At 43.5% G+C, this 24,414-nt stretch overlaps 1 protein-coding gene across 2 annotated transcripts in view; it reads right to left on the reverse strand.

Moving 5' to 3' along the window:
- PHIP (PHIP subunit of CUL4-Ring ligase complex) overlaps positions 1-24,414 on the reverse strand; it is a 114,395-nt gene that overhangs the window by 36,161 nt on the left and 53,820 nt on the right. For both annotated transcript variants that reach the window (XM_073675600.1, XM_073675599.1), the window contains exons 16-22: positions 23,636-23,764; positions 20,113-20,338; positions 16,985-17,119; positions 15,666-15,849; positions 7,812-7,935; positions 4,968-5,117; positions 2,751-2,845 (exon numbers count right to left, since the gene is read on the reverse strand). In XM_073675600.1, coding sequence (XP_073531701.1) covers positions 2,751-2,845; positions 4,968-5,117; positions 7,812-7,935; positions 15,666-15,849; positions 16,985-17,119; positions 20,113-20,338; positions 23,636-23,764 — 1,043 coding nt within the window. The remainder of the gene's footprint in view (positions 1-2,750; positions 2,846-4,967; positions 5,118-7,811; positions 7,936-15,665; positions 15,850-16,984; positions 17,120-20,112; positions 20,339-23,635; positions 23,765-24,414) is intronic.

The following is a 24,414-nucleotide window of genomic DNA, read 5'->3' on the forward strand; positions in this document are numbered from 1 at the left end:
GGCAATTTAACCCCTAGCTTGTCCACCAACTGTGCACCTTCCAGCCCGGGGGACGGGAGACGCCCCCCCCCCCTCCACAGGGGAGTCCATCCTTCCCCCAACGCTTCCATTTGCTGGGCATAACGTTCTCCGGGTTCCCGCGTGCACGTTCAAACGTGCCGCTCCCAGGGGTCACCGCGGCACTTCCGGTGCGCACGCCCAGATCGCCTACACCCAGTGGTGCACTGCGGCTCGCGTCAGAGGCGCCCAGTCACGCAGACTCCCCAGACACCAGGGAGGCGTTCGGCGCGCGCTATGGCATCCGGAAGCCCAGGCATACACACCGACCTGGGCCCCGGGAAGCCCAGGCATACTCACCGACCTGGGCCCCCACACCACTGAAGAACACCGCGGTTTCAGTCTTCTCCAGCGCTGCGTCTCCCTAGAGGCCCACTGACCCCAGCGGTGGCGCTACAGGACACCGCACCAGCCGAAGCAGGGAACCCCCGCTGCCTGAATCGGTCTGGCTGGGCCTGGTAAATCCATAATCTTATTTCTGACCCTTTTCTTTCTTTCATTCCTTCTGTAGGTCCCCGTCAAGGACAGGAAACCAACTGATACGGGAGCGAGGTACCGCCCTTTTTATCTGTAGGTTTCCTGTTCTTGAAGGGCGGATCCCCTCTCTCCGTGGTGCCGTCATGGGGGAAGGAGAAAAACACTTACAAAAATCTTAAACAATACAAGTCAGCGACTGGTGCAGGAGGAGAGAGGACCCTGCCTGCGAGGGCTCACAGTCTACAAGGGATGGGTGAAGATACAGTAGGTGAGGGTAGAGCTGGTCGTGCAGTGATATAGTGGAGTGAGGGTTACTGCAGGTTGTAAGCTTGTGGGAAGAGGTAGGTCTTAAAGTTCCTTTTGAAGGTTTCCACGGTAGGTGAGAGTCAGAAATGTTGGGGTAGAAAGTTCCAGAGTAGAGGGGGTTTCAGGGGAGAAATCTTGTATGTGATTGTAAGAGGGGAGTAGAGAAGGAGATCTTGTGGGGATCAGAGGTTGTGTGTAGGCAAGTACTGGGAGACTAAGTCGCAGATGTATGGAGGAGACAGGTTGTGGATGGCTTTGGATGATGGCATGGTGAGGGTTTTGAACTGGAGTCTCTGGGCCATGGGGAGCCAGTGAAGAGATTGACAGAGGAGAGGCCGGGGAATAGCGAGGGGACAAGTGGATTAGTTGGGCAGCAGAGTTTAGGATAGATTGGAGGGGTGCGAAAAGGGGCGCAATAAGAAAATTGAGGATTTCTCTGGAAAAAAAGACATCAGATTGCAGATATCAAGGGATCGGTTTATTCAACTTCCTTTCTCCTATATGCCCATATAGACAGTTTAGAAGGGTTGATCTTACTGACAGATTCCCTTTAAAAGAAGTGGCATGTACTTTCTTATGGAGTTTTCTGCTCAGGAGACGCTCTGTACACTACAATTCAAGTCATTGGGATAGCTCAAAAGACACAGACAACATATCCGCTCACTTTAGAACGAAAGAAAAGCTAATTATATCATAATTCCTTTATTCTCAAATTAATACATTTCTGAGAGATCATATGCTAGTGATTTACCATGGGTATCATTTTATGTTTTTTTCTGGCAGTGGATTAAGAAAAATACCTATATTCATATAAATGTCCCACTACTCCAGTACCCACTGTTGGCACCGGGTGTCCTTTTACACTAATGCAGCGAAGATGTGATCACTTGTGTTGACCACATTTGTCACATGCTGTACACACGGTCATTATTGTTGCAGTTAGTGAAGTAAACAGGCAAAAGGTGGACCACAAGACTATTGGAACTCCAGTGGCAGATGTGTTAAATTGTAATTTTTGTTTTTTAACTGAAAAAAACATATAACGCTAATAAGAGGTCAACATCAACACTCCCAAGCTTACTTACACATTCCACATATGTAAGAAAAATCCAACCTTCTGAACAGGGAGGATTAAGGGTATACATGGAAAACTACAGGATCTGCCTGCAGCATATCACCAATCTGGCTATACCCTGCACAACACATCACAACCTGCATCTCTGGCTTTCTTAAAGAGAATCTGTCACCAGGTTTTTGCTATTTTATCTGAAAGCAGCATGATGTAGGGGCAGAGACCCTGATTTCAGCGATGTGTCACTTACTTGGCTATGTGCTATGGTTTCAATAAAAATCAGTGTTTTATCAGCCGAAAGTTATCATTCGAGTACTAGCTGTCTGGTGCCACCTAGTCCTGCTGCTCTGTGTAAACCCTCCCACACCACTGATTAGCAGCTTTCTACCCATGCACAGTGTACACAGAAAGCTGTCAAACGCTGTGGGCGGGATTCTACAAGGCTAAGCAGTCAGTTTTTACTGCTGTAGATCTAGCCAGTGAATTTGTCAAAACTGCAGCAACCAGCATAGTAAGCAATATATCGCTGGAATCAGGGTCTTTGCCTTTACATCATGCTGCTCATAGACCACATAGCAAAAACCTGCTGACAGATTCCCTTTAATGGGATGGCTATGCTTTTTTTCCTTCACTCCCTCATCCCCAATGGAAGAGGCTGGGCAGAAACACACAGAAAAAAATCCTGAGAAAACTTCTACATCTGGACTCACCCTATCCTAAAATTACTTGGTGTAAACTCTTGGCAACACAAGTTTACAGCACAAAAAAAACCTTTTCCTTCAGATATCACAAGATGACAGAAATTAAATGAAGCGCTTCTGTTTTAAAATTTAATTACCTTGAACTACTGTCATCACTGTTCCAGTTAGGTTTGTCTTCATCCTCAGATGTCGCAGCACTTGCTGCCACAGCCTCACTTTCAATATCTGCTTCCTAGTTTGGAAAAAAAAAAATGACTGATGTGAGAAATCAGCAGCCTGGATTCTGCAGGTTGCGATCTGTTAAAGTGTAAAGTGACTACAGAAAGTATTCAGACCCCTTTATATTTTTCAGTCTTTGTTTCATTGCAGCCATTTGGTAAATTCTAAAAAGTTCATTTTTTTCTCATTAAAGTACACTCTGCACCCCATCTTGACTGGAAAAAAAACAAATGTAGAAATTTTTGCAAATTTATTAAAAAAGAAAAACTGAAATATCACATGGTCATAAGTATTCAGACCCTTTGCTCAGTATTGAGTAGAAGCACCCTTTTGAGCTAGTACAGCCATGAGTCTTCTTGGGAATAATGCAACAAGTTTTTCACACATGGATTTGGGGATCCTCTGCCATTCTTCCTTGCAGATCCTCTCCAGTTCCGTCAGGTTAGATGGTGAACGTTGGTGGACAGCCATTTTCAGGTCTCTCCAGAGATGCTCAATTGGGATTAAGGTCAGGGCTCTGGCTGGGCCAGTCAAGAATGGTCACAGAGTTGTTCTGAAGCCACTCCTTTGTTATTTTAGCTGTGTGCTTAGGGTCATTGTCTTATTGGAAGGTGAACCTTCAGCCAAGTTTGAGGTCCAGAGCACTCTGGAAGAGGCTTTCATCCAGGATATCTCTGTACTTGGCCGCATTCATGTTTCCTTCAATTGCAACCAGTCGTCCTGTCCCTGCAGCTGAAAAACACCCCCATAGCATGATGCTGCCACCACCATGTTTCACTGTTGGGATTGTATTGGGCAGGTGATGAGCAGTGCCTGGTTTTCTCCACACATACCGCTTAGAATTATCACCAAAAAGTTCTATCTTCGTCTCATCAGACCAGAGAATCTTATTTCTCATAGTCTGGGAGTCCTTCATGTGTTTTTGAGCAAACTCTATGCGGGCTTTCATATGTTTTGCACTGAGGAGAGGCTTCTCTCGGGCCACTCTGCCATAAAGGCCCAACTGGTGGAGGGCTGAAGTGATAGTTGACTTTGTGGAATTTTCTCCCATCTCCCTACTGCATCTCTGGAGCTCAGCCACAGTGATCTTGGGGTTCTTCTTTATCTCTCTCACCAAGGCTCTTCTCCCACAATTGCTCAGTTTGGCTGGACGGCCAGGTCTAGGAAGACTTCTGGTGGTCCCAAACTTCTTCCATTTAAGGATTATGGAGGCCACTGTGCTCTTCGGAATCTTGAGTAATGCAGCAATTCTTTTGTAACCTTGGCCAGATCTGTGCCTTGTCACAAATCTGTCTCTGAGCTCCTTGGGCAGTTCCTTTGAGCTCATGATTCTCATTTGGTCTGACATGCGCTGTGAGGTCTTATATAGACAGGTGTGTGCCTATCAGTTTAATTAAACACAGCTGGACTCCAATGAAGGAGTAGAACCATCTCAAGGAGGATTACAAGGAAATGGACAGCATTTGACAAATATAAGTGTATGAGCAAAGGGTCTGAATTACTTATGACCATGTGATATTTCAGTTTTTCTTTTTTAATAAATTTGCAAAAATTTCTACATTTCTGTTTGTTTTCAGTCAAGATGGGGTGCAGAGTGTGCTTTAATGAGAATAAAATGAACTTTTTAGAATTCACCAAATGGCTGCAATGAAAGAGTGAAAAATTTAAAGGGGTCTGAATACTTTCCGTACCCACTGTATTTTCTTCACCCTTATACAATAGACATTTTTCTGTCCACCACCACTGGATTCTGCACATTTGGGATAAAAGATTTATCTGCATAGCCTAATCCAGGATGGTATATTGTATAATTGTTGTATAGTAGACAGTACAGAAAGTATGTACCGTAGGCCACGGCCCCACTATCAGTATGCGTTCAGTATTCGGTCAGTATTTTGGGAGCCAAAACCAGGAGTGAGTGATAAATACACAACTGGTGACTTGTTTCTATTATACTTTTTCTCCGATTGTTCCTCACCTGGTTTTGGCTCTCACTCCTGAGAAAAAATACTGACCGAATACTGATAGTGGGTCCGTGGCCATACTGTCAGAACAGCAGAGAACCACTCATGAGGGTTAAGCAATTACATATTACAAAATGCATTAGAACATGAACTGATCTACTAAAATCTTACATCTGATGAGCCATTTTCGTTTTCTAGATCTTCTGAAGGCCCAGCTGGGTCTTCTAAAGTTGCCCTTGTTCGATAGTTGTGCTGTCCGGCTTGCTGCTGCCTTCTTGCATCTCCAGGTTCCAATAATGGCTCATGAGAATGGTTCTGCAGCTAAAACAATTCAATAAAAAACTGTGTGTGGGACAAGTTACTTAATGCTGAACAGGCAGGTGCCCTACAGATTATTTCACTTCTGTTTTTGTAAATTCCCATTTCCAATATGGAGTTTAATGGGAACTTAACAGCGACACCCCCCCCCGTCCTACAAACTGCCCTGTCTTCATTCCACTTTTTATACTGATGTAAACAAGTCCCTTTTCATTGCTTCATGCTCATTAAAATTTTCCTAAACGGTTTTTATAATTTAACCAGGGGCATACAAATTAACAGGTGACTAGTCATATGGGCGTTGTGTTCCCCCAGATTAATCGACCTACTAATCAAGTTCTCGCTCCTGTGAGCATGAATAACATTAATTGCAAGAGCAACATCACCGCCGAATTATTGCAAATCTTGCAGATACATGCAAGGTTCATCCTCCCTGGCAGTGAGCAATGAAGCCCGATGTATGTACCCGGCTTTAACCCCTTTCCGACCTGGTCAGTAATAGTATGTACCAGGTCGGAAAGGCCGGTTCAGCGGGGGCTCCGGCGCTGAGCCCGCACTGAATCGGGAAAATGTCAGCGGATTCTTACAGCTGACAAGTGCCCGCAACAGCTGTGGGTGGAATTGCGATGTACTCGCAGCTGTTAACCAGTTAAATGCCGCTGTCAATCTCTGACATCGGCATTTAACTCTCGCTCCCGGGAAGCGTGTCCTAAGCCCCGCCCATCGGTGACCCAGTCACGTGATCGCGGGTCACCAATGGGTGGGCACGACAACCCGCAGCAGACGCCTGTGGCTGTCATGTCTCAATGGATATGACCGCCACCTAGTGGTCATCGCTCATAGCAAGTGAGCATTGCTGCATATAAGCGATCTGCTCATCGCCTGTATGCAGTAGAAGCAATCAGACAACTGCTGCTTCTAGTCTCCTATGGAGACTATTGAAGCATGAAGAAAGTGTATAAAAAGTTTAAATCACCCCCCTATCGCCCCATTCAAAATAAAATGTAAAAAAAAAAATCCGATCGGTAAACGGCGTAACGAGAAAAAAAAGAAAAGGTCTAAAAACGCAAGAATTAAGTTTTTTTGGTCGCTGCAACATTGCAATAAAATGCAATAACGGGCGATCAAAACATCGGATCTACCCCAAAATAGTATCAATAAAAACGTCAGCTCGGCACGCAAAACATAAGGCCTCACCCGGCCCCAGATCCCGAAAAATGGAGACGCTACGGGTCTCGAAAAACAGAGTCATTTTTTTTTTTTTCTTTATAGCAAACTTTGGATTTTCTTTTCACCACTTAAAAAAGAACCTATACATGTTTGGTGTCTACGAACTCGTAATGACCTAGAGAATAATGATGGAAGGTCAGTTTTAGCAATCAGTGAACGTGGTAAAAAAAAAAAGGACCCAAAAAACAACTGTGGAATTGCATTTTTTTTTTTTTTTTGCAATTTCACCGCACTTGGAATTTTTTTCCCATTTTCCAGCACACGATATGGTAAAACCAGTGATGGCATTTAAAAGTACCACTCGTCCCGCAAAAATAAGCCCTCACATGGCCATATTGAACGAAAATTAAAAAAAAGTTCTGGCTCTGGAAAGAAGGGGAGCAAAAAATGAAAACACAAAAACAGAAAGACCCAAGGTCGTTAAGGGGTTAAAACAACGAAACACCATGAATGTAACCACAGTATAACAACATTGCTGAATGCAAGGATACATTAAAAATATGTACTAAACAGCGTTTCGGTTAAAAAATAAGTAAACAACATAAAGATAGAGGGTGGGAGACTTTGCCTTTTTATTTTATTTTAGGTTCCATTTACAGATTTGTTGAATAAAACATGCATCGAAAATGAAACACAGATAAGCAGGTGATTTGACTGCTGGTTATTTAAAGTTGTCCACTACTTGGACAACTCCTTGTCATACTCCACACTTGGCCCCAATAAAATAAAAAAAAGCTTACACTCACCTCCTGAGCCAGCACCGTTCCAGAAGTGTCAGCACAAGAGGTCCCCGTGCGGTTGTTGTGACACGTGATCCCGGCGCCCAATCAGTTCTGGCGTCCCTGTCCCCGCCTTCGTACGAATTGAACATGAAGAGGAAGTCAGATCAGCTGCAGCCCGGACTTCCTCTTCCTGTTGAATTCGACAGAAGGCGGTGACAGTGACACCAGTGCTGATGTGATACATGAGCCAGGTGCCCAAACACAACAGCACGGGAGTCCCGGGGAGAGCGAGTGCCGACACATCGGGAACGGCGCCGGCACTGGAGGAGAGTAGAAGCTTTATTTTATCGGGGCCAAACATTTAGATCAAGAAAGGGTTTGTCCTAGTAGTGGACAGCCCCTTTAAAGTGGTATACAGTGAAGTATTTTCATTGTAGCCCTCAGTATTGAAAATACTACATGTGTATTGCCACAGGATTATTTTTGTATCCTATACCCAAATAAATGCTACATTTGTAGCCCCTACAGATACTTTATAGAAGTCACATCTCAAACAGAATACATTTCTACTCCTCACAACAGGTTGATTTATCACTAAAGACAACAAATCCCAGTTGGGAGGGTGGGGGGTTCATGTGCTGTAAAAGGATACATTTGAAAAAAGAAAACAAAAAGACAGTTGCCTACTAAAGATGACATACTGTACTATTACTTTGTGCTCACTTGTCAGACTGGAGTAACTCACCTTCGTGCAAGAGACTGCTTTATTTTCTCGGACAGTGTGGTTTGAAAGGGATTTCCTTTTCTCTTCTGCTTTGTAAAGATGTATTTCCTCCTCCCCTTTTGCTGTTCTCCATTCCTCCTGTTTGCTAGGGGCATTATAAACAAATAGTCAATGTAATTCTCTTTGTATTGAATGGACACATATTTAAAAAAAAAAAAAAAACGAAGAAAACACATGCAATAGAAATTCAACAATAGTCTAATTACTAAACATAGAGTATGTGCACATGGTCCGGATTTGCTGCGATTTTGACGCTGCGTTTTTATGGAGCATCAAAACCGCAGCGGCCAGATGTTACAGCATAGTGGATAAGATTTCTACAAATCCCATGTCCACTATGCGTTTCTGTGCACCTGTGGATCACCTGCGGAAACTGACATGCGGCGCATCTTTCCAGACCGCAGCATGTCAATGTCAATGCGTGGATGCATGCGGATTTTCCCCAAAGACTTGCATGATAAGAGGAATGTGTAAAAACCGCATGTGTGTTTCAATAGCTTTTCCACAGCGGAAACGCACAAAAACGCTACATAATGATCAAAAAAGTTTGCTTAAAAAAACCCTATTCTCTGAAACTGCAAATTTCAACAGAGGACTGACATGAAAAACTGCAATTAACCTAAATTTGTATGTTAGGTGCGAAAATGGTGCAGAAGTTCTGTAGCGTCAAAACCCGCAGCAAATTCGGACCGTGTGCACATACCCTAAAAGGGGAGGTTTCTTAAAGGGGTAGTTTTGTACCTAAAATGTCCTTTCTAAATATTTATCTTTACACCGTAACCACTTTTGTAATTCGCTTTATTGCAAAATACTTTACCCTATCCTGCTAATCCCTATATATACAGTTTCTTGCATCACCGCCCTGTGAAGATGTCCTGGATCCATGAGAGGTGACCAGAGCGCCCACACTCGACTTCCTCCTTCGCCGCTGCATTTTCTAAATGTGAAACATGACGTCGTATGGGGACTAAGATAGAAGCAATGAGTGACACCAGCACCACCCCAGAGCTTCTAGCACCGCCCACAAAGGCCTTGTCATCAGGGGTTGTCACTGGTGTCTTCTTCAGAAGTGAAACAGTGGCCTTATGTGACTACACAGCGTCATCCTGGCAACTGGGGTGGGGGTGAATTATTCCCAATTATGCCAGACATATTGTTCCTTTATTCAGTGGGTTCAGGGACATGAGCCATTATTTCATATGAGCCCGTATGTCGACTCTTGTTGTATGGCAATCTGTGGAAAGCCTGCTGATTAAGTATTGTATCAGCCTCCTGCGGTTTACTAGTCTACACACCTTGGAGGACAAATATGCAGATTAATTGAACCAACAAAGGGGGGGGGGGGTTACCTCTCCCAATAGTTGGGGAGAATGCTCTGAATGATAGCTGTGGAATATAAAAGGGAGCTGCCTCAGTTTCCAGAGGGACTCTACAGGACATCAGCCGAGGGACCACGGCTCCAGCTGGTGGAATACAGATCTGCTCCACTGCCCATTACTGAACCCACGAAGACGTTTGGAGAACTCAGGTTGGGTAAATCAGTTCACCTGGCCACTGTACTTTGTCAGCTTGGAGTAGTTGGCCCTGGATGCCCAGAAGTCACAGAGGTTCTAATCCCCAGCGTGCCAGCAGAAAGGTGAGCGTCATTTGCACCATCTTGTGTACTTGCATAGACTGTACAGTACTATATCTTGTTGATTGTGGGTGATCCAATAAAGTATTACCGCAGTGTGTTACCTTCACCCTGTGTTGTCAGAGTAGTATTCTGCCCACGAGGCAGGAGTACGGGAGTTCAGTCGGATGAGCCCTGGCCCGTGCAATCTTTCTAAAAAGGCAGCCAGTCCAGCGGACCCAGTCGTGTTGGAAAAGTGCATCACTTCCATGGTCATGGAGTGATGGTAGAATATTCTCTTTCAATATAGAGCAGTATATCTGTGAATTCATGATACCATCAAAAAAAATGTATCTCCCCAACACCAGCAGCCCCACATAAGGGCACTGCCATGTTTCACTGTAGGTACCATGCATTTTTCTTTGTACTCCTCACCTTTGCGACACCACACAGTTTTGAAGCCATCAATTCCAAAAAAACATTTATCTTGGTCTCAACACTCTAGAGTATAGAGTCCTAGTAGCATTCATATTTTTCAGCATGGGCCCTGGCAAGTTGTAGGTGTTTTTTTTTTTTTGGCACATGGACTTTAGGAGAGGCTTCCTTGGTGGATGACAGCCATGTATGCTATTCTTTTGTAGTGTACTGCATATTGTGACACAAGAAACAGTCAGCCCAGTTTAGCTTTGTACTTTTTTTTTTTTTTTTTTTAGATAACTGCAGTGAACTTGCGTGTCCATTTTCTTCAATCCTTCTCATCAGAAGATGCACCTGTTTAGCTGTCAACTTCTGTGGTCGGCCTGGACGTCTCGGGGAGAAGGTTGCAGTTTCATCTTTGTCAAATCAATCACTTTAGCTACTGTATTCTGATTGATGAGTAAAGCTTTGCTGATCTTCATGTAGCCTTCACCTTTCTTGCGTAAAAAGACGTAGTTACTTACCGGTAACGGGATTTCTCAGAGCCCATAACGGCACACGGAGAGAGGGGATCCGCCCTTCAAGGACAGGAAACCTACAGATAAAAGGGCAGTACCTCTCTCCCGCATCAGTTCTTTACAGAGCCTGAGAGGACCACTAGGTTAGTAACACAACATTTTACAGGTAACTAATAAGTGTGTGTACCCACACGTGAAGGGAGGGAATGTACGGGTGCCGTCATGGGCTCTGAGAAATCCAGTTACTGGTAAGTAACCACGTCTTTCTCCCCCCCCCCCCCCCCCCCTCCCATGACGGCACCACAGAGAGAATTACAGAGAAGTGACTCATTAGGGGGGGACCACAGCTTCCAGAACCCTTCTCCCGAAAGTAAGGTCTGAAGAAGAGGTTAAGTCTAGCCGGTAGTGATTGAAGAAGATAGAGGGGGAAGACCAGGTTGCCGCTCCACATATCTGCTCTATGGTAGCACCAGCCTTCTCTGCCCAGGAGGCTGCCACCGCTCTTGTTGAGTGGGCCTTCAGTTTCTCCAGGGCAGCTTCCCAGTGTGAGGAGTACGATAGTATGACGGCCTCCCTTATCCACCTGGCCAGCGTGCCCTTGGAAGCTTTCTTCCCCTTAAGAGGGCCCGGAAAGCAAACAAAGAGAGAACTATCCTCCCTACACTCGTGTCGCCTCTAGGTACCGGATTAGGCACCTTCTGAGGTCTAGTGTATGCAAGACTCTCTTTCGTGTCCCTAGGGTTTGGGCAGAAAGAAGGGAGGGCGATTTCCTGGGACCTGTGAAATCTTGACGCCACTTTTGGCAGATAGACGGGGTCAGTTTTCAGAGTAACCCTATCCTCCAAGATTTGTAAGAAGGAGGGGCCTGCCGATAGGGTTAGTGACATTCAGGCCCTAAGTGCGGATGTGAGCGCTACTAAGAGCGCTGTTTTGAGGGATAGAATTTTTAGGGACACTTCTGACAGAGGTTCAAAAGAGGCCTTCGTTAAAGCTGAAAGGACCAAGTTTAAATCCCAAGGTATAGTATTTCGGGAGGGGATGGGTCAGGATCTGGATGATGCTTTAATGAACCTAGATACCCATCTATCCCTAGTCAGATCAAAATTGTAGAGGGCTCCCAGGGCCGCAACTTGAACTTTTAAGGTACTTCTAGCCAGACCCTGTTCCAAACCCCTCTGTAAAAATTCCAGGATAGCTGTCAATGGAACCTCCCTCCTAGCCTGGAACCTGAGACTGAAAGGAATTTCTTCCAGGTTTTCTCGTAAAGTTTGGTGGTCACTGGTTTCCTATTTTGAAGTAGTGTGGTGATAAGATTTGGGGATAAACCTTTGTCCTTCAGAAGAGCCCTCTCAAATTCCAGGCTGTCAAGTGTAAGTTTGATGCCTGAGGATGGAGACCCGGACCCTGAGAAAGAAGGTCCGGAAGAACCCATGGGTCGGAGATTGATAACATCCTCCGCAATGAAAACCACGCCCTCTTTGGCCAAAAGGGGCTATCAAGATTACTCTCGCTTTCTCTTCCCTGATTTTCCTCAGAACAGCTGGAATCAGGGCGGTCGGAGGAAAAGAGTAAGCTAGAGGGTAATTCCATGGGATCATGAAGGCATCCAAAGCTATGGGGTTTCCTTTGGGGTCTAGGAAGCAGAAAGTGTGTTTTCTTGTTCCGATTGTTGACGAACAAATCTATGGAGGGACGTCCCCACATTTGTACAATCTGATGAAAAACTGACTGATTTAACTCCCATTCGCCCCGGCTTTAGCTGTGTCAGACTCAGCAAGTCTGTGGTGCGATTTTCTATCCCTTTTATGTGTAGGGCTGATAGGGATTGTAAGTTTTCCTCGGCTAAGCGAAAGATGACCTCTGTCGCCTGTATCAGGGAATGGGACCGTGCACCCCCCTGGTGGTTTAGGTACGCCACTACTACTCGGTTGTCTGAGAAGACCCTCACGTAGTAGCCTTATATAGTGTATGCATGAATTCCCGGAGTGCCCACTCTACTGCTAGAAGCTCTTTCATGCTTGAGGAAACTAGTTTTAGACCTTCTGTCCAGACCCCCTGAGCTACAAGGTTGTTGAGGTGAGCCCCCCAGCCCCCGGGACTTGCATCTGTGGTCAGGATTTGAGGGGTAGGGATTGTCCAAGTAATACCCCAGGCTAGATTGTCTATGTTCCCCCACCACTCTAGGGAAAGAGTGGTTTCTGCAGACAGCGTTAGCTGCCCTTCTAAATGCCCTTTTTGGGATTTTTCTGCCTCTAGGATTTCCCACTGTAGGATCCTGGTGTGTATTTGGGCCCATTGGACGGCCAGGAAACATGCTGTCAGGGAGCCTAGAAGGGACATGGCTTTCCGTAGGGACATAGACGGGTGGGACTTTTCCCGAAATATTAGGTCTATGATTTTGCGTATTTTCCCTGTGGGGAGACGACACTCTTGTCTTTTTGAATCCAGCACGATGCCTAGGTATTCCTGTATCTGGCATGGTTCTGTTTTGGATTTTTCCAGATTCAAAAGTTTCAGGTCCAATTGTATTAGGCTCAGAATCCATGAGCTGTCGGATATTAATTCCTAGGCCGGGAGAAAGACTGATAGCCTTCCCCCCACCCAGGGCAAATCCTCATTGGGAGGGCTTTCTGCTATCGTTGGGAGGGGGGGGGGGGGGGTTTGTTAAATAGGAACCCTTTGGTCTTCATTCTCCTGTCTTCCCACCTATCCTGCTCTTTTAGGGGGTTTTCTACGGATAAACATTTTGCTCCGAAAAGGTTTTCTATAAGCAGTGTTAGACAGGATAGGGAACCGCTTCTTATTGTCCCCTGCTTTTTCTAAGATGTCATCAAGGGTGGGCCCGAATAGAAATTCACCCTCACAGGGGATGGAGCACAATCTCTATTTAAACTGTAAATCCCCGGGCCAACATTTAAGCCAGAGGGCTCATCTGGCCAGGTTAACTAGCACTGTTGAGCTAACTCCAGGCGTCAGCTAGGAAGGCCGCTGCCCCTTTCATTACCGGGATGGTTTCAAGAATTGTGTCTCTAGATGTTTTCTGCCGCAGTTGTGTTTCAAGCTGGTCTAATGGTCTGGCCGTACATGTGGCAGCTACCGCAGGCTTTAAACACCCCCTCCCCCCCAGCGGCTTCCCAAGAACCCTTTAGGAAGGAGTCTGCTTTTTTATCCATGGGGTCTTTTAAGACACCCATGTCCTCAAATGGAAGGGAGTATTTTCTTGAGGCTTTGGCTATGGCGACATTCAGTTTTGGCGCCTTCTCGCAAAAGGAACATGCAGGGTCATCGAACAGGTACTTTCGCTTAGGGGAAAGGAAGCCCTTCCTTTCCGGTCTTTCTTAATTAAAGAGTGAACTTGCTCATTTAGTGGAAAAGATCTCCTCTTTTTTTGTTCTAGACCGCTGAACATTACGTCCTGGATAGACTTCTTGGGCCGGGGATCTGCTAACCCCATGGTAGACCTGACAGCCTTAATGAGGCTGTTTTCCTCGATAGGGAAACAGCTTCGTCCTCCTCTATCTGTAGACAAGGAAGATGAAGAGACGGATGTGTCCGAATCTCCGCCATTCTCAGAGCTGCTAGACCCCAACTCGGGGGATATGTTTTTAGTTTCTTTTTCCCAAAAGGATTTAATGGTATCTTCAACCTGCGACTTAATCAGGTCTCTAAGTTCAGAGGCAAATTTCGGGGTTTCCTCGCATATAGTTTGCTCAATGCAGGAGCTGCAGAGTCTCTTATCCCAAGTAGTGGGTAAGACTTCTGTGCATAGTGCACAGGTCCTATTCTTTGTTTTCCCCGTACTCTTTCTTCCCTAATAAGAGACAGAGAGAGAGGGGGGGGGGGGGGGAGCCCTAGTTACAAAGTGGACTTTCATGAAGATCACTTACCAACCAGACGGAAGAGCGGGTACCGGTTCAGGAGGCGGAGCCATCTTTGTAGACGGAGTCCTCCTGGAAGATGCTGAGGTGGAGTCTTAGCTGCGCTGATCTGCCGGAGCGCCCGCTTCCACTGTTACGGTCCAGTTTCTTCCGGCTTCTTTTTGCGCTGGGATGGCGGCAGCGGTGGCGACTGAGGATGCAGCTCTTGCTCCTCAAGTAGCTCCTGGTCACTTTTTTTTTATAATATATATATATATATATATATATATATATATATATATATATATATATATATATATATATATATATATATATATATATATATATATATATATATATATATATATATATATATATATATATATATATATATATATATATATATATATATATATATTCCCCCTAGACAGCGTGCCAGAGCTTCAGAGAAGCAATTTACTGGCGTCCACAGCGATCTTTTAAGGCACTGGGAGTCCCTCCCGTAGTGCCTGCGGTGATTCGGCGCTCCCTTCCTCCCCCGCACCTGCAGGGGGACGCTCGCGCCTGCGCAGACTGGTTTCCCAGTCATGCAGTGCCATCAGGAGGCGCCCCACGCTCGTGCATGCGCGGCAGACCCGGAAGTTCATAAGAATACTTTGTGGGAGTATTTTGTAGTATGGTATCCCATAGAAAAATGTTGATTCTAAAAGGAAACTAAAGGTTTTATGACAAATCTGTTGTGGAGTCTCCAGAGGACTGACGGAGAACGCTGGCAGCAGTAAAGAGGGAGGAGTGGAGCTTGAGGCTCCTGATTTATTAAGAGACGCACGGATCTTAACCCTAGAACGCATACCTGGGGCCTCGCAGGCCCACTCTGTTAATTGTTTTCTATTTTCTGCAAGATTACTTTAGTTAGAATTTTGAAACTAGGTATTCCTCAGGTATATAGTTGTTTGGCATTTTTGTTTGAGTTATTCCATGTTATTTGCACACGGGCCTAAAAGGCCACAGGTATGTGAAAATGTAGATTTTTATGGTCATGCGTTCTAGGGTTAATGAATCAGGTGAGGTGTGAAGTTGTGTGCGCCTGTCCACAAATCTTACTCAAGTACCAGCTTAAGTAAGATTTGTGGAGTAACGAACACCGCCGCTCATCATAAATTTGACAATCAGCGGTCACCACACCCCTGTCCCAGCTTTGTCAGAGCTGGGCAAAAATAAAGTCTCAAAATTTTAGCGCAACGCAAGGCTGCACTAAATTTTGCAACTTTTCATAGCCTTTTATGTCAGAATTCTGGCATAAAAACTCATAAATCGGGCTTTGTTTAATGCCTTTACCACCATCATGAGCACATTAATACAATGTTAATTAGGAACAGACGACCTTTTAATTCATAACAAGTATATTTACCTGGCTACAGCAGGATGAAGCTCTGGGACCACTACTCTACGACTCCAAGCTACGAGGTCACGTTCAGTGGCTATTTCACTTCTTGGTGCATTGCTGTGCATCTGTCGAACACCTTCAATCTGACCGCTGCGCCGTAAGCCAATATTTGGAGGAGAATGAACTTCAGAAGTGGAACTCACTGAAGCTTTAAAGTACAAATTAAAGTCAGAATTTGACAGTACTTCCTGACAGACTGCAGTCTTAAAGGGATTCAGTCAGTACAGAATGACTGTTCAAACAAAGTACAAGGGCTCAGCGCTTCATGGCAGGGTCAAACAATTAAATAATTTAATAAAACTTCCCACCTGCTCGTTTTTCCATCTATCGCCTCCTTTCAGTGCCTCTGAGACCAGAGCTGTCAAATAAGGTGGAGATAGTTGGAAAACAAGCAGGTGGGAAGATTTATTTAAATGAGTGGCCCCGTCATGAATCACCGAGCGGCGGGACTTAGTTTTAAATGGACTCTGTCAGCACAGAATAACTGTTCAAACTATTTGTGTATTATATTGAACAGTCTACCTGCTTAATATTTTAAGACTGCATACATACATCTAAAAGACTTCATACAATAACATATTATAGTAAACATGTATAACTATAATTATGGCTAGTTTTAAGCAAGCCAATTGAGGGTGCATTTGTGTGCCTGTATTTAACATGCAAGTCATGAGACAAACACGGATATTAGGACCCAAACTGCATTTCAAATGTCCTGAGGAAGCAGTCATTTTGGGTCCTCAGACCCAGAGTAGGTCCATGACTTAAATCTCTAATAGGAGTGCACCATTACTATGCTGGTCTGAAAATGGCCTATATCATATACTTTATGATGCATCAGTTTCATGTAATTGTGAACTGATCAATCAACTCACCTGTCCTTTCGTGTGCACGGAATCCCAAATCCACACCATATAGCACATTCCAAAGTCAGTCAGATCCAGCAAGTCAGAAGTAAAAACACTTATTTTTCCATAAAATCAATAGAAGAAATAAGATGTAAAAAAAAAAAAGTCCAAAGGAGAAAACCTCCCTGTTGACGCATTTCGAAGCACATTGCTTCTTACTCTGAACCAAGTTATTGTAATGAGTCGTAGTCATGAGTAAGAAGCAGTGCGCTTCGAAACATGTCAACAGGGACCTTATTTTATTTGATTTGTGGTTCTCCTCTTTGGACTTTTTTGACATCTGATTTCCACTGTTGATTTTATGGAATGGAAACTGATGTGCTGGATAGAACTCTATTTGGATAGTTTTAAGCAACTGTACGTCATTACAGTTACCTCGGGCTGAACGGTTGTTGACATTCCCAGTTCCGGCATTTATCCGCTGGTCTTGCTCCTGCTGTAGTCGCTGGATCAGGCTATCCAATGGACTCACTTCATTACTGGTCTGCTGACTAAGAACTTGGTTCAGACCTATGATCATAGTAAATTAAGAATAAGGCATTATCATTATACAAATTAAAGTAATGTTCTGGTACTTAAATAATATGCAGAGTCCAAATTGTGAGCTGAGGTTGTAAGACCTAGTTCCTTTGTCCCAGGGAGGCAACCTCCATAACATACTGTAAAGAAATGGCTTGAGAAATTAGGAACATTGTCCTCCTGATCATCGTTTCTTATGAAGGTAGAAGATGTTTGTGTTGTTTTTTTTGTGAAATTAAGCATCATTTGCTACTGGAACCTATGAACCTTTAACCTTCCTGGTTCAGATGGAGGTTACGGAGTGCATGCACGCACACACAGGGATTTCATCCAGTCAGGAAGGTGGGGATACTTATTTTTGGGTAAAGGTGTCGCTTACAATGGGATCAGAATACTTTTTTTTGGATCCCCTAAACAACCATGTTGATAAAATCTGTTACCCTGAAAGAATTGCCCCAATGTATCTAAACCTAAGCGACTTTGCAATACACTTGATTAAAAATGTCACGCTTTCCGTTTACAACAAAGACTGTGGTAACAGAACAATCCATCCAGTATGGTCTAAACCAGCAGTCATATTTCCTTTCATTTGTCTCCTACGTAACACATCTGGTAGGTTAGAAGAAATAAAAGATGAATATATGTGAGCACGACTGCAAGAACAGACTGTACAGTGTTTGAGTAATGTCAATCAGTATAAGACCTGTAGGAACCAAACTGTAGGATTTTTTTTAACCCCTTCACGACCTTAGGATTTTCTGGTTTTTTTTTTTTTTTTGCTCCCCTTCTTCCCAGAGACATAACTTTTTTTATAGTTATCATTTTATATTTTATCTTTTGTTTTTTTTTTGCGGTACGAGTTGTACTTTTGAACAACACGATTGGTTTTACAATATAGTGTACCGGAAAAGGGGAAAAAATTTCAAGTGCGATGAAATTGCAAAAAAAAAAAAAGGGCAATTCCAGTTTGTTTGTTTTTTTTTACCATGTTCACTAAATACTAAAAACTGACCTGCCATTATGATTCTCCAGGTCAGCACAAGTTCGTAGAAACCAAACATGTATAGGTTCTTTTTCAAGTGGTAAAAAAAATATTCAAAGTTTGTATAAAAAATAAATAAATAAAAAAATTGCGCTATTTTCCGAGTCCCATAGCGTCTCAATTTTTCAGGATCTGGGGCTGGATGAGGGCTTATTTTTTGCACGCTGAGCTGACGTTTTTATTGATACAATTTTTGGATAGACACGATGTTTTTATTGCCATTAATTGCAATGTTGCAGCGACCAAAATGTAATTCTGGCGTTTTGATTTTTTTCTCATCACGCCATTTACTGATCGGATTAATTCTTTTTTATATTGATAGATCGAGCGATTCTGAACACGGCGATATTATTTGGAAATGGGGAGAAAGGGGGGTGATTGAGGCTATGTGCCCACGATGCAGAAATGCTGCATATTTTTTCCACTTCTCCCTGGTAGGAAAAACTCATGCGGATTTTACATGCGTTTTTCCCGCCAGGTAGAAGCGTTTGTCAAGCGTTTTTGCATGCGAGTTATCAAGCGCTTTTCCAAGCGATTAGCATCACTTGGAAAGTGCTTGACAACTTGGTCACACTATATAAGTCCATGCAACCGGCATGGATTTATAGAGTGTAACCAAGAAATAGTTATAAAAAAAAAAAAAAAAAAATGAATAAGAATGGTAAAAAATATAATTTAAGATTATACTTACCTTCCGATGGCCCTCTGTATTTTCTCCGCTCCGTCTGGTCTTTTGTATGGGTCGCGGTGGTGTTTAAGTACCTGCGGTGATGTCATTGAGTCATGTGACAGGTCAAGCGACCGCCGACGTCAGCGGTCGCGTGACCCGTCACATGACTAAATGACGTCATGGCAGGTCCTTCACACCACCGCGAGCCGTATAAGAGACCAGACGCATCACTAAGGAGGCTGGGGGACATCGTAATGTAAGTATAATTTTTATTTTTTTATTTTAAATTCTTTTTTTTAAAGGTTCTATGGTACCCGGGTCTGGATGAGAGTCTCATCTTCTCCAGACCCGGGTACCATCCGCACATTGAACCGTGTGATATCCGCATGTGCAGGTGCAGTCCAATGCAAGTCAATGGTGGCGATTACGCTGCGTGTCCGCAAAATTAATGGACATGCTGCGTATTTTTCCGCAATGATAATCCGCAGCGGAAATTTCCGCAGCATGTGCATAGCACATGCTGATTATCATTGGGGACCATGGGGCACGTATTACCAAGCATTTTTTTAAGCGTTTTCGCTGCGGAAATTCCGCGGCAAAAACGCTTGAAAAACGCATAGTGGGCACGCAGCCTTAAACTTTTTTCATTTGTTTAATATTTTTAAAAACAATGACAAAAGCAGGAATCTCCTGCAGACCCCGGGTAGTCATGCCAACCCATCGGCGACCCGCAGTCATGTGACACGGGCGCCGATGGGCTAGACTTTTGACATCCTTCCGACACGGCCATGTTAAATGCTCCTGGTGGATCGCGATTCCACCTGCGGCTGTTGAGGGCTCATGACCTCTAATCAAATCAGCTGTCATGTGTCTGAAAAGATGCGGGATCACCGCCAGAGCCCGCATCAAATGCCGGGACACAACCTATGACATACCTGTATGTCATAGGTCGTGAAGGTGTTAAATAATGTCCTATTTACATTTATTATCTTTTTAACTTTTACATTCATTGAGGGGGAAAAAAAAAAAAAATGGTGGAAATGTAGACATCACTTTTAAGATGCCACATATTCACGGTGTACCATAAACACACAATGTCATACTATTTAGCTGCCTTCAATTATATATTTGAGGTCAAGGTGTTTTTTTTGTATTTTTATTCTGAGCAAATGGCAGACAACATAAATGTAAGTTTATAAAATATAGGTAAAGTATTAGGTACGTAGACGTACTGCAATTTTACCATTTGTAAGGCTTAGCTTTGTAACGCACCTGATGAAGTAACACCCATCTGAGGGATGAGTTGCTCGTCCCTGCAGTTTTCACGACCAGGAACAAGACGTTGGTATCTGGCTGGGTGTGGATTACCATCAACATCTACCAAGAAGGGAGGTGGCATAAGATGTGGCGCCTGTTGTGTTTGTTCATCCAGGACATAATTGTTTGCATCACGAATAAGAGGTCGATAATCACTGTGAAAATACATTTGGTCGGCTATCTGAAAAACAGAATAAAAAAAAAAAAAACTTAAATTGTTACAGAGTACTGCATACAGCCCTAAAAAAATAATGAAATACATTATATTCATTTATATACAGACAAACATTTAATTCTCAAGCACCATTGATTCCATTGTGCTGTATATATGTGAAAAGAGTGTACATACAAAAAGTACATACCGTACATAAATTACAATGATCTAAGAGTGTCAGACTGGCACAGAGGGGATTCGGACCCTGCACTCACTGGCTTACAATCTACATGGTAATGGGAATTAAATAGTAGGTCAGGGCTTTGCAGCAGCTCTGGTGGTAGTGAGGTGGCAGCGGGATATTTGCAGGCTGTAGGCTTTATTTAAGAGATGAGTTTTCAGGTTATGTCTGAAAGTTCCAAAAGTGGGAGACAATATGACGTGTTGAGGCACTGACTTCCAGAAGATCGGGGATGCTCAAGATGGAATACATTGGAGGCGATTGGGTGAGCAACATACAAGGAAAGAAGGAGGTTGAGTGAGGACTTTAGATTACATGTGTGGAGATGTAAGTAGATCGATTAGAGATAGCCTTCTAAGTCATTGTTAGTAATTTAACCCTTTGCCAACATGGGCAAATTTCATTTTCTTTTTTTTTTTCTTTAATGACACCTTTCATTTTACCACAGTATACTAGAAAACAGGAAAAAAAATTCCAAGCGCGATGAAATAGCAAAATCAGATCTCATACTTTGCACTGAAGAGGGGTGGGGAATTCACGTTTGGCTTTTATCCCAAGTCATGTGATGAGGCTCGTTAAAGGGTCACTATTGACTTTTAGGATTGCTACTTCCTGTAGGTGGCACTAGAGTTCTATTCCTTTTCCTCTCTGAAGAGGCAATTTGCATATGAAATAACAGGGGGGGGGGGGGCAATTCTGATAGTTTTTTGTGAAATGTTTTCACAGCGTACATTGTGTGGTGAAAATGACCTGTCAATATGATTCTCTTGATCAGTACGATTACGGCGATACCAAACTTGACTAGTTTTTTTTTATTATTTTAATGGTGGAAAAAAACTGAATTTTGAAAGAAAAAAAATCTTTTTGATTGTGTTGCCATTTTTCAGACGACAGCGGTATGAAGACTTATTTTTTGCAGGTCAAGGTAACATTTTTATTTACACCATTTCGGGATTGACATGACATTTTAATAGCTTCTTAGGCTATGTGCCCACGATGCAGTAATGCTCCAGATTTTTCCTGAGCGTTTCTGCATCTCCCTGGCAGAAAAAATGCATGCAGAATTTACATGTGTTTTTTCAGCCAGGGACATGCGGATGTGAAGCGTTTTGCACATGCGATTTCGCATGCGGGTTGTCAAGCGCTTTTCAAGCGATTTTAGCATCACTTGGAAAAGTGCTTCACAATTTGGTCACACTATATAAATCCATGCAACCGGCATGGATTTTATATAAATGTGACAAAGTTAGTTAAAAAAAAAAAAAAAGAATAAAAATGGTAAAAAATAAAAAAAAAACATTATACTCCCCTTCCGATGGCCCCCGGTCTCCTTCTCCGTTCTCCCCGGTGGCCCGCGATGGTCGATTGTGTAAAAGGATCTTCCATGACATCATTTAGTCATGTGACAGGTCACGCAACCGCCGACGTCAGCGGTCGCGTGACCTGTCTCATGACTGAATAACGTCATGGAAGGTCCTTTTAGACCATCGTGAGCCGCTGGGGAGCTAGGACGCATCGCTAAGGAGACCGGGGGCCATTGGAAGGCGAGTATAATGTTTTTGATTTTAAATTCCTTTTTTTTTTTTTTTTTTTTTTTTTTACAGGTACTATGGTATCCGGGTCTGGAGGAGAGTCTCCTCTTTTCCAGACCCAGGTACCATCGGCACATTGAATCGCTTAATATCTGCATGTGCACATGTAGTCATGCGGATATTAAGTGATTCAACGCAAGTCAATGGCGGCAAAAACGCCGCGCTTACGCAAAATAATTGGTAGTGCTGTGGATTTTTCCACAATGATAATCCGCAGCGGAAATTTCTGCAGCATGTGCACAGCACATGCGGATTATCATTGGGGAACATGGCAGGCCTTCTACCAAGTGTTTAAGCGTTTGTGGCGGAATTGCCGCTGCGGAAACGCTTAAAAAAAATGCATAGTGGGGACACAGCCTTACAGAATTTTTTGCGGTACTGCAGCAAACAAAAATGTGCAAATTTGAGTAGTTACATTTTTTATCTTTATTTTTATGGGGGGGGGGGGGGATGGGTAATTCTAATTGTTTTTTTTGCCCATAGGGTACTTGAACCTGTTACTGTCTGATCGCTTATACTGTATACAGAAATACCACAGTATTGCTGCATATTGTAAAAATCATTGTCTTCTTTGAAGCAAGGTCACAGGCTGGGTTTCAATAGAGCTTTGTAATGACTAGCACAGAGGTCTTCAATGGACCCCCAGCTGTCAGAGCAACCCATCAGCACCCTGCCCACAATGGCATACCACCATGCTGACATGCTGTTAATGCCGCTGTCAGAGTTTGACAGCGTTGTTGAAAAGGTTAACAATTGTAAGCTGAGCTCCGCTCGTGGTTGTTAGGGGCAGGTCTTAGGTCTTGTAACACACAGTTATTACCTGCCGGGTGTGGAGTAGGCTCCATACACCCGCTACCAACTTGCACCGTACATGTACAGCAGATGTTGGTAAGGGGTTAAACTGAATTTCCTGTGGAATTGGAAGCCAGTGAAGGGATTGGCAGAGGTGGAGGAGTAACAAGAGGAGACGTGGATTAATTGGGTAGCAGAATTAAGCACAGACTATAGAGGTAGGAGACTGTTAGCAGTGAGGCTACAGAGGAGGATATTGCAATAGTCAATGCAGGAGATGATGAGGGCATACAATAACATTTCAGTTGATTCGGGATTGAGAAAAGACATATTTTGGAAATATTTTTGAGTTGGAGGCAGCAGGGGGTGGTAAGGGTTTGGATATGTGGTTTGAAGGACAAAAGCATAGTCGAAAGTTGCACCAAAGCAGCGGACTTGTGATGCAGGGGAAAATGTGATGGCATTTATTGTGATAGATAGAATGTGTGGAGGAGTAGAGCGAGTTGGCTCAGAGCCAAAACATAGGACATGGGTCAGCAAACCCCACTATTTGTTTACCCACATGCTGCCATATTTTTTATATATGCTCACGTGGAATACACTATCCCCCAGGTTTGAACTGCTATATCAAACAGCCAATATTTTACCCAACTGCCTGCAAGCCATTGGTCACATACAATGTTTTTCTGTTAACTATACCTTGTCATATTTGCTGCTTGAACCAAAGCCAAAAATTAACAGATGTCCATGAGAGTCAGTGCAGGCAAAATGTTGTCCATCAGGAGAGCACTTACAGTCAAATACTGCTCCATGCCCCTGTCCTTCAATCTGCAAGAAAGTTAAATATTTCACACAATCTTAAACATCCAGAACAATAAGAAATTGCTATTCATTGAAGAAATATTACATTCAACTATAGAGTTATTAACTGTAACTTAAAGTGGTTACCAAGAGAAAACAAGTTATCTATCAATACGATGTGCGATACTTGATGATCGAAGGGGTGTCCGAGCTCTGGGACCCACACCGATCAGCAGAACAGGGAATTTTATCCCTGCTATAAAATGGAGCAGTGGGTCAGATGCCGGACTGCTGCTTCATTTATTTTCAATGAAAAAGAGGCATGTGCCCCTTATTGAATCAGGAGTGTGACTCCTACATGCCCCCATATCAAGACCAGTGAAAAACATGCTGGTCTTGATAAATCGGGGCCCAAGTGTATTATGTATGTACTAGAAGACCAGAAAAGGGTTACAGTTACAACATACTGTAGGTTCAAATTTCCAAAGCCTTGTATCTGTACCACAGTACAGTATGGGGGGAGTTCAGAGTTGCAAAGAAAATTAAAAAATTTAATAGTAGAAAAAAAGCAATCGATTAAGAAAAATAATTGGAGCCATAGGCATTCTGTCTGCTACGATATGATACTCACTATGACTATCACGGAATTACAATATCAACTAGCATTAGCAAATGCT

Source organism: Phyllobates terribilis, unplaced genomic scaffold (genome assembly GCF_046119375.1).
Source record: "Phyllobates terribilis strain yellow unplaced genomic scaffold, ASM4611937v1 Scaffold_3__8_contigs__length_932513732, whole genome shotgun sequence".
NCBI classification, from domain to species: Eukaryota; Metazoa; Chordata; class Amphibia; order Anura; family Dendrobatidae; genus Phyllobates; species Phyllobates terribilis.